Source organism: Cajanus cajan, chromosome 2 (genome assembly GCF_000230855.2).
Source record: "Cajanus cajan strain Asha chromosome 2, NIPB_CcT2T_4, whole genome shotgun sequence".
NCBI classification, from domain to species: domain Eukaryota; kingdom Viridiplantae; phylum Streptophyta; class Magnoliopsida; order Fabales; family Fabaceae; genus Cajanus; species Cajanus cajan.
In genome coordinates this window covers 73,228,878-73,241,504 of record NC_138518.1, presented here as the reverse complement: position 1 = coordinate 73,241,504, position 12,627 = coordinate 73,228,878, and the positions used below count along the sequence as shown (strand labels likewise).

The 12,627-nt window shown below is 32.2% G+C and overlaps 2 protein-coding genes across 2 annotated transcripts; both read right to left on the bottom strand.

Annotated features, from left to right (window-relative positions):
• Positions 1-2,718: 2,718 nt before the first annotated feature.
• LOC109803631 (Rubisco methyltransferase family protein) lies at positions 2,719-6,125 on the bottom strand. Its single transcript, XM_020365299.3, has 5 exons — positions 5,717-6,125; positions 5,418-5,584; positions 4,206-4,505; positions 3,821-4,084; positions 2,719-3,369 (listed from the first exon to the last, which is right to left on the bottom strand). The coding sequence occupies exons 1-5, from the start codon at positions 6,030-6,032 to the stop codon at positions 2,992-2,994; spliced, it is 1,425 nt and encodes a 474-aa protein (XP_020220888.1). The 5' UTR covers positions 6,033-6,125; the 3' UTR covers positions 2,719-2,991.
• A 2,204-nt stretch (positions 6,126-8,329) lies between these two features.
• On the bottom strand, positions 8,330-9,204 carry LOC109803340 (EF hand calcium-binding protein family). The gene has a single exon (XM_020364865.3). It carries the CDS (start codon positions 9,087-9,089, stop codon positions 8,520-8,522), a length of 570 nt encoding a protein of 189 aa, XP_020220454.1. The 5' UTR covers positions 9,090-9,204; the 3' UTR covers positions 8,330-8,519.
• Positions 9,205-12,627: the final 3,423 nt, after the last annotated feature.

The window sequence follows — 12,627 nt, the reverse complement described above, 5'->3', positions numbered from 1 at the left end:
AAATTTTAATAATCTTAAAAAATTGAAATATTTATTTTTAATTTGTTTATGTAGCATTACCATAAAATAAGATTCGCTAATAAATACCGTAAATTGGACATTTGGCGTTGAATCATTTGCATAGTTAAAAAGGAATTTATTAGTCACAATTGCCTGTTTGATTTGTTTTTCGGTTCTTAATAGCAAAGATAGCAACAAATCAATGGGTCAAAATTGCAATTTATTGATATTAATTAATATATATATGGGTAGGAAATCATATAATAATATATTTATAGGGGCGTGGATTGAATGTCTGCTTCAAATCCTTCCAAATGGAGAAGGTGGGAGCCCTGTAATAAATAAAAAAAAGATTTTTTTGTTTCCTTATTTCATTAAATTATGATATTTGTTTCGTGGTTGCAGGGTATATATATCCTTGAACAGCCAAAATTTGATTAGAGTGATAGAAGGGTGTGTTTGGTTTGAGAATTGAGAGTTTGCAGAAGAAGATGGAGAACAGCCCCACCCCTCCCACCAGCACCTACATGGGTTTTGCAGTTCACAACCAAGTGATAAAAATAAAGCAAGAAATGGAGAAAACAAAGCACCCTTCACTCAACCTTCACATGAGGCGTGTCCTTCTCAGAGATGTCAACCGTCTTCGCTCTCGCTCGCCCCTTGGATCCGCAGAGAGAGCTATCCTTAGATGCTAGATATATAGCACACAGTCATGTACATACATCATAAATAGGAACTATACTATCTTTCTTTTCAATTTTCTGTTTCTACTTTCTACCTCTGTATGTTTGTGGACTTTCTTGTACATGTTTTTGAGCCTAAAGTTTAGAACCTCGTTTATCTGAAGTCTATTTCCTCCTTTTTATAGTAACTCTTAATTTATCCTTGTGCATGTTTTGTTTGTTGGTCCAGAGGAGGACATATAGCACGAGATTGTCCTAAAACGAATCCTGCGACTTCACAAATATCTTTTATTTCGGGGGATTCGTTGTCCCCTGTTATAAAACAGAATTTTAAGCCTCTGCCTGAGTTTTGGATTCTGTAAGTTGTGTGCATCTTAATGCCACGGTTGTGCTGAAAAAATATGGACGGGGCTTGACGTATTTTCTTTCCAAACGCTTCCTTAAGACAAAGATTAAAATCTAACACGGAACGTCACGCCACTTCAGCTAACCCATTCTTATGCCACGTCAAATACATGATGAGACTCTTTTGCACCACATCTTATTCGAGCTCTGTCCGGTTATTATTAGTCACTAGTTGGGTCTCTTAATTATTTTTAAAAATAATAAATAATAAAGTGGGTAATGAATAATTATGAAAGAGTGTAAGAAGATTATTGATTTGTTAGAATTTTTTAAAAATAAAGTAAATAGTTATAAAAAAAAAAAAAGTTTGAGAAGATTATCAGTTGTGTAAGAAAAAATATCAAAAATCCTTAATTTTTAAATTTTTTTAAATTTTTTTTAAAGTAATTAAAAAAGTTTAATGATCCAACTGAAAGTTAAAAAAATTATAAAAAAAAAATATCACCTTGATAAATTATATATATGCAAAACTGTGAAAGTGAGCGGTAAGTTTTCTATTTGCTTCTGACTTTCTGTCCTATTCAAGTTTACCCGATAAATATAAATCTGAACGCAATGGGCCCATGGGGGCGGGTAATAGTAAATCCGTTTTCGTCCCGCTGAATAAAAATTGGCCTCATATCCACCCCATATCCGTGCGGGTATCCATTAAGCGGGTATCCATGAATTTCTTGAATATCCACGGATATCCATGGATATTTATAAAATTTTTAAGAAATTAAAAAAATTATATTAAAAATAATTTTAAGTTTATATTTTAATGTCATTGAAATATTAAAAATAAAAATTTAATGTTAATTTTGAACTTTTATTTAATGTTAATTTTGTTGAAATAATAATAAAAATTCAAGATAATCAATAATTTAAAATCCATCAATCTCACAAGTAAGTTAAAGTCTCATCCCAAAACTACAATAATTAAATCTCATAATTCCTAATGAAAGTAAATAACTTAAAATACATAAATCTTATTGGTCCAATCAAAGCTAGAAAATTAATCAAATTACTTCTAACATAATTTTATAACATGCTTAACATATGTCGTTAACTTCATCAACCTCACTTTTGTAAGAAAAAAAGATGAGAAAGTGTAGTTTTAGGGTTATGTCGTACAAGGATAATTAGGATATTTAAGAAATAATATTAAACGGGTACTCGCGGGTATGAATATCATCATACCCGCCCCCGCCCCATTTATAAACGGGTAAAAATTTATCCGTCCCTATTATCCGCGGGTACCCAATTAGCCTACCCATTTATTATCCGTAGCGGATTTTATCCACAGATACCCGCGGGTGCGGGTATTTTTGCCATCCCTAATCTGAACCACAGAATATCCGAGTTTGTATATAATATATAGAGAGTATATTATAAATAATATTCAATGATTAAAAAATACGACATGTAGAAGTTAAAATTATGAAGTATTTCATCGATTGTTACTAGTTAGAATATTCAATGATTATTAAACATATTACAGTATCATACCAATATCACGTGTTTCTTATTTACACTTCTTAGAACAGAGAAGATTGTCAAGCCACACAATGCGAAGGTTATTCATCTACCTTTTTAGTCTTCATTTAACTAGTGGGAAACTAACTAGTCACACCAAATATCAATACCTGAGTGCAATAGAAACAAAAGAGTAAAATATAATGACCATTTGAACAAAAAAAAAATACTAGTTCAATAAAAGATGGCCAAAACGACGGAAACAAAGAGGTAAATTCAACAAAAATTACAATCAGTAAAGGATGATAAATAAAGAAAAAGGAGAATAAAATAGGCGAGGGAATAATGAGAAGGGAAAAGAAATTCAATTTTAGAAAGAAAGGGGAAGGCAACAAGATACTCAGTGACAATTTGTTGTCGAAGCAAATAAATAATTGTTCACCATAACTTAGCCTTCGGCAGTTGCTGTTTCCTTTGACGACAGAAGCTTTACCCTCCTTGAAAGATTTTTCATTACGTCTATTATCACAGATTTCTTTTGGATTCTGTACTGAATGGCTAACTCGGTTGAACCTGATGCACCCTGCTTCAACAATGACTCATCATCCATTATTTTGGTGGGAAAGTGGCCCAGTGCAATGACACACAAAGCAATTAGGGTGCGGAATACAGCTATGTCATTTGCAACACCAAGAGGAGCCTCAGCATCTAAAGACTGGAGTGTGTTGAGGTCATACTTCTGCACAGTTTCCATATTACTTGAGAGGAGTACTCTCAATGCAGCCAACAAGCGGCCTTCTACTATTTCTTGACCACCTAAGCTCACCTGTTACCAGAAAACAAACAAATGAAGTAATGAACTTGTGCTATAGGGGGGATGACTAATAATAGCATGTCTGAGTTACCGTTCCATTCTCCTTAACGTACTTTTATCTAAGTAAGCTCTTTGAATCTTTTGCTATAATACAAAGTATGATAATTGATCTTTTGCTGTTTGAACCCAAACGTACTTTTGAAAGCTCTCTGACAGTAACCCAAACAAGCTATAATACCATAAGGTTCTTGTGCTAAAATCTTTCAATTACCATGCAAATTATTAATTATTCCGGATGATCTTATGCTTTGGCCAGTTATATTACTCGATGGCATTTATTAACAGGGGGAAAACCGGAAGACAAAAAATAATGGATGTGATGTTGATAAATCAACAGTGAAAACATTAAAACTGCCTATACGAGATAGAAATGCACAAAACTAACATGCAATAGTAGTTTTACCTTTAGATCTGGAGTTTCTCCAGCTAGATTCAGCTGAGATAAGATCAGTTCCTGCCATGGAGCAGGTGTCGAGAAGTTTGGTGAAGAAACTCCAGCTGCCATGCTTGCAGCATCCAAAAGAGCACCATCATATTTGAGCTCAACACAATCATAAGGATTTGAGTGCATCACAAATCCATAATCAAGAAGAAAAAGATCATTGCTTAAACAGCCATAGCAAAGTAACAAAGGATCATCTTCTTTGATTGATGTCTCAGCCACAACCTGAGGCAAAGAAAAAATAACAACAGCAACAATAAATTCAGATTTAATATGTTTCTTAAAAGCAGGAAATGAAGGATTTGGTGGGGGTTGGGGGTATATACGAAAGAGTATGAATACATGCCTTCACTTGCATCTTCATGCTACTGGTATCTTGTTCCTGAACAATTCTAGCATTTGGATTGAAACTATGATTGCACATATCAATTAGAGGGAGCATCATGGGTATGTCAATGCGTATCCCATTGGGATCCTTTTCACCATACAACCGGAATGCTCTAGATGAGACCGCTGACATTGCCCATCCAAGAGAAGATGCATCTACTTCTTGACCACCAAAAGGATGCTTATCTGGTGAAAGACTTACTAAGGCACGCTTAACTTCTTGCTCAAAATCAAGAAGAAACCGACATCTTTTGTTAACCTGCCTCATGAAATTGACTTAAATTAACTGTCATACTGCAGGTATGCACAAGGAACTCGAAATGTTTTACAAACGACAGACAATTTCAGCTTCTACAGTTGGTTACCGATGGTCTTCAAGTATTAGCTACAGGACTCAAATCAAAGCACATATCTCTCATGCCCCCAACAGCAAAATGAAAGTACAAGCATTGGCACAGCAGTAAAACAAATGCATATCAAAATTTATCAGTACGAACTATACAATGTTGAGACAATTTTTTAACTTTGGTCATTGGAGATCAAGTAGGTATACTAAAAAATCTACAAAATCAATTCCGGACTAGTTGCGTGTAGTAACATATATTCAGACTCTAGATGAATAAACTTTTCCATAAACAAGTACAAGAGAATAAAAAAAATATAAATGAATTAAGTTTCTCACTTAAGCCGAAATCAACTTTTGCACTTAATTTTTCTAAAAGCTTTTTTTTTCTTCATTTTACTACTTCAAAAGCTAAGGTACCTGTTTGGATAAACTTCTCCAAAACACTTCCGGGAGAAAAAAAATAGAAATTAAAAATGAAATATGCTTCTTCACAAGCTAAAATTTTTAGAAGTTCTCTCATGTAGTGTCTCCAAAAGCATTTATAGGAAGAAAAAATATCAAATAAAAATGAAATAAACTTCTCCATCGGTTAAAATTAGCTTATGCATAAGCTAGTTATATGAGAGAGCTTCTACAAATTAACTATGCATAAGCTAATTTTAGCTTGTCAAGAAGCATATGTCATTTTTCCTTGTTATTTTTTTCCTCCTAGAAATACTTTGGGAGAAATTTATTCAAATAGCCCATAATTCGATTTTAGCTTAAGAAGAAAGTCAATATATTTGACCTTCTTAAACGAATTTTGGCAATCGTAGAGTATAGTACCTGATGAAGAAGAGGAGCATAGTGCAAGTTCTTAATATCCTCCCCTGGAAAGAAAATAGGCAGAGTATATGTTTGTGGAAGATTGCTGATATATGGCCACCAAAAGGATCCAACTTTGGCTCTCTCTTGCAGAAGCTTCAAACCCAATTTCATTGCCCATAGTTCCTCTGCCAAATGCTACCATAGTGTCCAATTCATTTACATAGAAAAACTCAGTAGAGGCTAATTGCCAAAACATAGGTCACATGCGATATTGTTAAAGAGTTAAACGAAAAGATTGACGCATAGGGCATGTATACCAGGGACTTGGCGCGCCAAGTGATGGAGCAGAGGATCGTGTTGGAGAGAGGTGGAGCGCAGGGGAAGGTGGTGCGGGAGCACAATAAGGTCAGTGCCACGTGGAATTTCTTCCTTGGCCACTAGGCCCAGTCCGTTGGAGGAGTCCAGTTGTGATATCCTCACCGCGCGGTGCACCAAGCCTCCTTCTCTCGTTACCCACTTTACGAGGTCCGGTGGGTGGGGTACAATTCGTGACGCCGATGCCGATGCCGATGCGGCGCATGTTAGCGGACGCAACTGGGTGAAGGAACACATTAGCGTCTTGGAAGTGGCCATGGCCCAATCCCGTTCCTCTTTCTCTTGACGGCGCCAACGCCACCACAAGGTTAACAAGTCAAGTGTCAAGTAAAACCAATTTTCTGTATAATTATTTTTGTCATAAATAAATGGTAATTGGTAAGTGATAAGATATTAAGATGGAGAGCCTGAATTCTTTCAGCTCCACTAATATGAGAACATGTGTACCTTTTATTATATTTTAGATTAACGCTAAATATATATATGTAAAAAAAACAGTTTCAAAAAAAAATCTTATTTAGAGGAGTGAAATCTGTCATAAACAAATAAATACAACTATGAAAAGTATTACAAAAAACTATATAAATAATAATACAACTCTTACCATGACATGTGTCTCTATATTTGATTTGAAAGAAATAGAAAAGAAAAATAAATGAAGTTTAGGTGTTGTCATAACATAATTGGTTGAATGTTGATCCTAATAGATTGTTTTTGCACTTGAAAATCGATTTTTAGGTGTTTGATAATCAATTGGTGTCTAAGAAAGTTGATCCACAATTTTTTTTATTATAAGATAATTATATCATTTCTTTAATCATAATAGGAATGATATAATTACATGCATGACTAGAAGTAAGTAAACTATATTATAAAATCTAAACGTTTTAGTCGTTTTACTAAAGTATATATAATTTAATTGACTTATTTATAGACAAGATTCAATGAAGAGTTGTAAATGAAACTATTTTTTTTTTACAGAGTTGATACAATATAAAATAATAAAACACAATAGTTTTTATATATTTATTGTTTGAATTAGAAAAATGAAAATGGAATACAGTAAAATTTAGCGTAGCTTATTTTTATCACATCTTTTGTTTTTCTAATTTAAGGAATAAAATAAAATAAAAAAATTTGTTGTATTGTATTATCTTTAATAAACAAAATAAAGAATCAATTTAATTTTATAAAAGAAATATTTATTTTATCATGTCAAAGGATATTTTTAGAATGAAATAACATTGTTTATAGAAATGAACAATTTTAACTATTTTTATTAGTTTTGATAAATAAATTATTTGTTGATGTAAAATATTAAGAGGGAGTACATAGTATATAGATAGATATGATTGCGATATTTTATAAAATTTGTGTCATAATTTCTATTGTTTTTCTTTCTTTCTATGAATTACTTGGTCACGAACCCATTTATAAACACTTGGTTTGGATATAAAAATACACATACAAAAATCTAATTCAATCCGGCCTTTTTACACTTTAGATCAATTTGGAAGTAAATTGTTTTTTCAGAATTTGATTTAACTTTACTTGTATATGATCTTAAATATTACAAAAACAACTAATTACAATAAAAGTATGTTTGGATGAAGAATTTTATAAATTTAAGAAATTTTAAATTCTTGATATTTGAATTACTTTGATTTTAATTTCTATCATTCTTAGAATATTTTGTTTGGATAAATCAATTCAAATTTCTTAAATTTTAAAGTGTTAGGTTAGATATGATAATTAGATTTTATCATGGTAAACTTGATTTTTAAAATATATTTATATATAGAAATTTTTAAATTAAACTAGATAAAAATATTAGATAATTTTTAAATATTTAATTATTTTAAAAATTAATAAGATAATATTTAATATTTTTAAAAATATTTTTGAATATTCAATAATTTAAAATATGAAGAGATAAGAGATAAGATAAAATATATAAGTAAAATAAGAAAAAAAATATGAGGAAATTTTAAATTCTTACTTTTTTTTTTAAGAATTTGAAATTCTACTATTTAAAAAAATTTCACAAATACTTGAATTTCAAATTCTTTATAAATTTTTCATCTAAATAAGACATTTCATCTCAAAGAATTTAAAATTCTTCAAATAAATAAATTACTTTATTTAATTTCTCTATGCAAACAAACTATAAAAGTTATGATGAATTAAATAAATAATATATTAAAGTGTATGAAAAGAATGTGGATAAAAGAAGAAACTTCATTAAAAATGATCAATTAGTTTCTTTGATGAAAATTAATGATTGAAGTTAATAAATATTTTATATAATAACATAGTTAAAAAAATTATGAACGATAAAGGTGATAAACCTTATTTCTCTCAATTGCTACTGCTATATTGCATTTGCTTTTGAATCTTGATTTTATTAAGGTCTCGCTTGATTACAATTTTTAAGAGAAGACTTTAAATATATTTCTATCTAAACACAAGTTATATCATGCAGGTGAGTGGTATGAATATGAAATTATCTATAATAGTATATCATACACAATATTGTAATGACTATACGCTTGTGATTCTCTATATACACACATTTATTATTAACAATGAAATTGAATATGTAACGTGACAAAGGATAGAGGAAGGATGTGTTTAAAAGAAACGTAGAAGATTAAAATATAAATACATGTCTTGTTGAAGTAATTGGGAAGACAATAGAGGAAAGAGAAAAAATAAGAAGGAATAATGCATGAAGATGTTGTCAAATTAAATAGCTTGATCAGTGGGTTTAACCCTATCGGAGGTGTCATGGCGAGAGCCCATCATCATCATCATTCTGAACTCCTCGAAGTCGATGGTGCCGTCGCCGTCGCTGTCGACTCCACCAATCATGCGACGGCACTCGGCCAGGGAGCACTCCTCGCCCAGGCTGCGCATGACGGTGTTCAGCTCCTCAGCGCTGATGGAGCCGTTGCCGTCCATGTCGAAGACGGCGAAGGCGTCCTTCAGGTTCTCCAGGACCTCGTCGGAGTCCACGCCCTTGGTGTTGAGCTCGATGAACTCCTGGAGGTTGATGCAGCCGTCGCCGTCGCCGTCCACCTCGCGGATCATATTTTCCAGCTCCTGCTCCGTGCCCGGCTGCCCCAGGCTCCCCATTATGGACCCCAGCTCCGACGCCGAGATCTTTCCGTCGCCGTTCACGTCGAACTTCTTGAACACCTCCTCCAGCTCCCCCGCCAGGCGCGTCCGCGACCGCACCGAGAGCGACGTCGACCGGGAGGGCGCGGCGGAGAGGTTCGCCTCATTGTTGCGGTTGAAGAGGGATCTCAAACCCATTGTTGTTGAATATCGGAGCGTTTCTTTGTTCTTGATAGTTGAATTGCATTAATGGGAATGGGATCGTTATTCGTTAACGTTGCTCTCTGTCATCTCCGATATGTGGGTTTCTTCATTTCTATATTCGGGAATTTTGTTTGTCTTCTTGCACCATCGGAATCGGACGTTGTCCAGATTCACTACTTTCTTTTTATTTTTTTATTTACAAAACACATGCATGTAAACATTTTCTTAATTTATCATGTGTCTCATTTAATTCCATTCATTTTCTTAATTTATCATCCCATCTATTTGCATGTGAAAATGTAAATTTGATTTACTCTGATCCAACTTAATGATCAATATTCCAATACCAGGTGACAAGTGTCTCTATTAGCTTCATAAGAAATTTGTACACCAAAACAACATTATAATATTTTTTTAGAAGATAAGCAATAAAAACACAATTAAAATAAGTTCAAATTCTAACAATAATAGGTGTGACAAACTTCAAAAAATTTCAAGAATATAGACAAGTAAAAAATTAAGACATAATTAGGAAGTTAGAACATCACAAAAATAGTTCCAAGATTAGTTTTAGAATTTGATTACACAAGCAAGCAAGAAAAACTCAAATCCACTTCCAAATTAATTTTTTTTTTAATTTCTTTTCTCCTTTTTACCTTTTATTTTTCTGGCTTTTAGAGCTATTTTGTGACTATTCTTCTTTTGTTCTAGTGGCTATAATATTGTAACAAAATGTTCCAAAGTGAGAACACAAAATTGCAAAGAATTTAGAAGTAGAAAAATTCAAAAGGGCTCAAAAAAAATAGTGAAAATGTTGTCATTACTCATGTTTTCACTTAGACCTTTGATTTTCAAACTTTTTGAACTTCCAAGAGAAAGTTCAAATATGATGTTATTGTAGCCTTAATAGTTTTAAATGCTTCGTCAAAATTAAAAATTAATTTGAATCACAAAAAAGCATAGGAAACAAAAACTAGTAAACACTATAAGTCATATGGAAACCTAACTCTACTAAAAGTATGTTAATGATCTAATAGTAAACACAAACTCAAAGATCATAGACAAAAAATATGAATAGATTCGGCCAACATAATATATCTAGCATTTTGCAAGATTAAAAAACAAAGAGCACTACTAGAAGTGATGACAAAATAAGGACTAAACAAGACATTTAAGACATAAATATTTGCATAGATTTCAAAATAAAAATCACACATACACCACACGAACTGTATATCATGCTTCATACACCAAATTAGACATCAAAAAATTAAGAAAAACTCATAAAACAAAAATCATAAGGTGATACACATAAATTTGGTTCATAGAAACTAATAATAATAAAAAAAAACTGAACCAGATTTTTTCAAAACATTTTAGATCTATCATATACCATTCAAAAATTTAGATATAAATAACAAATATAATTCAAGACATATAAGGAATACCAAACAATACGAAAAGTGCAAAAAAGACCTCAATGAAAGAACCAAAGCGTTGATGCCGGATATGATGAAATTAGTGGAGAGATGGTTGATGTTAATCTTCAACTAGCTTCTATTTTAATCCTTATCTTCTTCCATGGAACTCCAAAACTCAAAGAAGTTAAAAAATGGTGGAGAAGAGAAATGGTGTGCATCACTTTAAGAATGATAAGCAAAAATGATTAAAAACTTGTGAGGATGAAGAATTCTTTGATAAAAATTTATAAGGAGAGATTAAAAATGATAAATGTGCTACTTTATATAGGTGAAAGAGTTGTTTATATTTGTGAATATCTTTTAAACAAAATATCCCTTTATATTAAACACAAATTGAAATTTTGCTCAATAATATTTTTAAAGACTTTTCTTTAATGAAATGATTTTTAAGGATTTATTTAAATTTTATTATTTAATTTTATTTTTATTTATTATAATTATTTATGAATTAAATCAACTCCTAAAATACTGATTATCTTTAAGTTAAATGGATCTTTTTGTGACAATTAAGTAATCAATAAAACAAATGACTAGTTAATAGTTGTTCACTGCACAAAACAATTAGAATAGTGTAAATCCAAAAATAATAAGAAATTATCATGATAATTAATGATTCTTTTATAATATCCAAACTACATGAGAATTGTTTTATGAGTTTAATCATCTTCGTTTATCTATATTATTTAAACTTAAGTTGATTACAATAATACATATTTTTTTTCTTTTGTATTGTATACTTTATATGTATGTTTTTTATTATAATATCATTAGTTTTTTCTTCTTCTAAATACTATAATATCATTTTTTTAATTATATATGCGTTCGTTCCCACTTAAGGTAATAAAGCCTTTAATTTAATTGAATCATATAAAAAAAGAAAGGCTCATGATAAACACACCTCCACTCTCCTATAAACACACCCCCTTTTACAAAAATATATATAAAATGTCTAAATTACCCTTAAAAAAAAAAATTTCTAAATTTACACCCCTTCCTCGCACCCCCTTCCTCGGACCCCCTTCCCCTCACCTCACACCCCCCTTCCCCTCACCTCACACCCCCCTTCCCCGCAAGCAGAACGGGTCGTACTGCAAGCAGAACGGCCCGTTCTGTTTGCAGTGCGAGCCGTTTTGCAAGCAGTACGGCCCGTTCTGGGGCTGTTCTGTTGCAGTACAAGCCACCGCGTCACTTTTAAAATGGCTACCTTATGACTGATTTTAAAACCCCGATTTTAAAAGTTATTTTTGTACTAATATTTCTTTCCATAGAACAAGTAAGAGTCTTTCTCTTACAAGACCACCTGCTGACATTGCGCACCCCTCTTCTTTCTCTTTCTGGCACTCCTCTTCTTTTTTTTTCCCGCACCTCGCACACCCCTCTTCTTTCTCTTTCTGACACTCCTCTTCTTCTTCTTCTTACTGTTACGGAAAGTTCTTTCCAGAATTATATAAAAATGTTCCGGAAAATACTTTCCATAATATTAAATTCTTATTTCGGAAAGTATTTTCCGGAAATGTTTTGTTACATAATTCCGGAAAGTACTTTCCATAATATTAAAGTTACTATTACGGAAAGTTCTTTCCGGAATTATATGAACAATAATTTTACTATTCCGGAAAGTACTTTCCGGAATGCTAATGACTGTAAAAGTACTTTTCGAAATGCTAATGACTGTAAAAGAGTATTTCTTATGCTGGTTATGGTGGGGTTAGTCCTTTTTTTCTATTCAGAATGACTGTAAAAGTATATTGCTTAATAACATTGAGCGGAAATACACTTTGGGAAGAAGATGAGTGTGGAGTGTGGGGTGCGGGGAAGGAGGGTAGGAAAAGGGAGATATAAATTTAAGAATTTCATTTTTTTTAAAGGGTAATTTAGACATTTTATATATATATTTTTTAAAAAGGGGGTGTGTTTATATGAGAGTGGAGGTGTGTTTATCACCAACAAAAAACAAAAGCATTTAATTGTTTGGGCCAGTTTAGGGCCGAATGAATAGCCAGCCCAAATCTTGGGCGACGTAGCGTGGTCGTTACACAGCGGAGCACAAC